This window comes from Cynara cardunculus, assembly GCF_001531365.2.
Source record: "Cynara cardunculus var. scolymus isolate 2C chromosome LG 14, CcrdV1, whole genome shotgun sequence".
In the NCBI taxonomy this organism is placed as follows: domain Eukaryota; kingdom Viridiplantae; phylum Streptophyta; class Magnoliopsida; order Asterales; family Asteraceae; genus Cynara; species Cynara cardunculus.
Window position 1 is genome coordinate 11,877,806 of NC_037541.1, and position 3,028 is coordinate 11,880,833.

Consider the following 3,028-nt stretch of genomic DNA (forward strand, 5'->3'; position numbering starts at 1 on the left):
AAAATAAAATTATTATTGCTTTTTTAAAAACACATAAAATCATATTATAAAAATTAATAAAGATAAATAATAAAATAAAATATTAAAATTGAGATATATTTCGTTATATTAGACTATTAAAGAAAAACATGTATATATAAAAAACACACTTGACCACCACCTTTATCCTTTGTATTTTGAATTGAAATTCGAAGGATTTCGTCAAAAGAGTTCCTTTCAGCCTACTATTTCGAAAACCCAAAATCTCTTTTTCCCCAAAATCAGATCTTCCATTTCTCCAAGCGCTAGGGTTTTCTACTCCGAAAGGGTTTTGTAGATCAATATTGTTAGAATCATCATGGGCCAACAGTCTTTGATCTACAGTTTCGTGTCTAGAGGCACCGTGATTCTTGCCGAGTATACAGAGTTTACAGGAAATTTCACTTCTATTGCTTTCCAGTGCCTACAGAAGCTTCCGGCAACTAATAACAAGTTTACTTACAACTGCGATGGACACACCTTTAATTACCTTGTTGAAGATGGATTCAGTAAGCATTCACGAACTTTTCTCTCTTACTTTTCGTTACAGATTCTGTTTTAGATGTGATTCTAGGTTTTATTTAATGTGCTTAACGATTTGTACACGGGAAGCTTGTTAGTGGTTTCTAGTTGATTGATCTGTTAACATTTCTGCATTTATTTTTGTTATAATGGATTGAGAGAATATGGATGGATACTTCCACTTGCTTCATTTGATTCTTGATGTGGTTTTGGTTGATAAGCTATATTTTGGAGTAAAAAACTTATAATTACCTGGGTGCTTATGTAATTATTGAACTTCCATATATGAACCTTTTGTATTGATGGGTTTCTATGTGGCAAATATATTAGTATTCTAGTGATATATGCTTAACTACGTGTGATTGTTGGTCCTTGTGTATCCCTCTTTCCTTTATGATACTACATCCCAAATTTAAATACCCATAACCATCTAAATATCATTTGTTTAAGAGCGGATGTGGTTTTTAGTTATATGATCATCCTTATATGTGAACAAATCCTCCATCTTTAATATATTTGATAAAATACTTCAAGTACACATTTGTTTATTATATTTAATGTTGGATTTCTTTAATGTATGGCCTTTGGATGCATCGTATGGTCCTTCTCGTGCCCTCTATGTGTGGAGTGGCACCCCTTGCATGATATGCATATATTGATTATTTTGCACTGCTTATGCATATCAGTTAACTTGGGATATAAATACAATTTGTATATGCTGAAATGTAAGGTCTATTTTGAAAATGACATAACTGTAAATATATAGCAATCTTATAAAGTTTCTATACCTTGGTACATAACACTTGAACTATTTTCTTATCTATTGCATGAGTTCTTCATATAGTAATAAGAAACAAAGGAATGAAGGTATAACAAATCAATAATAATTGATCTTATGGAAAAAAAGGTATTCAAATCAATATATATCCCAATAAACAAGTAAGATGAGAAGAAAATGTCAGTGGCACTGACACAAATAACAACGATTCTAATAAATGTGTTAATTATGATTTGGAAGTGTTCGGATCTCGTCTCTCCTGGTTGTAGCCTTGTAGGTTGCATAGATAGATATATGCCATTTTGGGATGTGTTAGTTCATCAAATATTAAGAAATGGAGGTATAGTCTTTGGAGGAGAGGGTATGATATGTTCTAAATATAGCTTATTCATGTGCCTGTCTATAGTTGATAGTATTTGAGATATCTTGTAGGAGCAGTAGTGCTCAAGGAAGAGACATTTCTACACGTCAAGTATGGACTACTAGGCATGATCTTCAGGGCTTGTGTGTTGTATGTAGGGATGCCCCTTCTTTGAGCATTATTCATCATGTGAAATCTAAAATACAAGTTCTCGTATAAATATTTTTAGTGATTCACTATGGCGATGTTGGATTCATGGCCGTTGATCACAAATTACATAAGTGTAATGTAGCAACATGTTGTTTCATCAAGTTATAAGGTTTGGGAGTAACCTGTAAAAGGTGCCCCGTTGATAAATCAACCAAGGTCTAGCACACTTGTGTGAAAGGCCCAGTTTGGATGCTTGCTTGGGGTGTTCATGTGAAAGGACCAAGGGCCACGCCCATCCTTCGGAAGGGGGAAGATTTGCTTGGTTCATGTGGAGGGGGCGCTTTGCATGAAGCACATGGACCAGGGGGACGCAAAAGGTGTTTGATACAATGATTCTAAAAAAGAAATTAAGGTGTTCTTTTATGTCCACTATGAATTAACTCTTCAAATTTGAAACAAGTATATGGATAAGCCACAAGGATGCATGGAGGCTCTGTCTAGCTTTAAACAGGGAATAAATAAGATTATGACTGTTACAGCTATTAGAAATGCATACTATTTATGTGTGTATGTGTGTGTCCATTCTCTGTCAATTATTGTATATCCGAATTTGAAAAATAGCAAACATATATGTAATTCGTGTCTATCAAGACACAATCAGCTCGCAACATACAACCTCGTTATAAAAATAGGGTGTTCAAAAAGTGTGGACATACTAGACGAGAAGAGGTACAAGGACAAGAACCATGGTAGAATTCAGGAAGAATAATCTTACAAGCCGATCGAAAAACAAGCGGAAGAGTTTTAAGCGATTGGTATTTGTTTGTCTCACGAGGGCAGTCAATTAAAAGGAGGAAGACGAATAGTCAAAGATGCACATTTCTCTTATGACTCCCATATATGGAATGTGGTAATTATACTAAGCACCGATTCTAAAACGTGTGTTAGATCCCTATATTCATTTTTGGTCACATGTCATGGACCGACCTAAATTACCCTCTGATATACTTCTACACCCCTTATACACCCTAGGAATTCTGGTGTCATTTGGTCAACAGTATGGGAAATAGCCAACTTTGTACCTAGCATGAAATTTCTTGTTCTTATCTGTACACCTGATTCTTAAATTCTCAGGATCTTTTTGCTTCCATTTTCGTACTCTTTTTTTCTTTTTTTGTGTGTGTGTGTGTTGTGCCGGG

General features: G+C 34.6%; 1 protein-coding gene across 1 annotated transcript in view; it reads left to right on the plus strand.

Annotated features, from left to right (window-relative positions):
- The first annotated feature begins 164 nt into the window (after window positions 1–164).
- LOC112526500 (vesicle-associated membrane protein 722-like) overlaps window positions 165–3,028 on the plus strand; it is a 7,706-nt gene continuing 4,842 nt past the window's right edge. Inside the window, exon 1 of the mRNA XM_025136794.1 lies at window positions 165–527. Coding sequence (XP_024992562.1) covers window positions 338–527 — 190 coding nt within the window. The 5' untranslated portion in view covers window positions 165–337. The remainder of the gene's footprint in view (window positions 528–3,028) is intronic.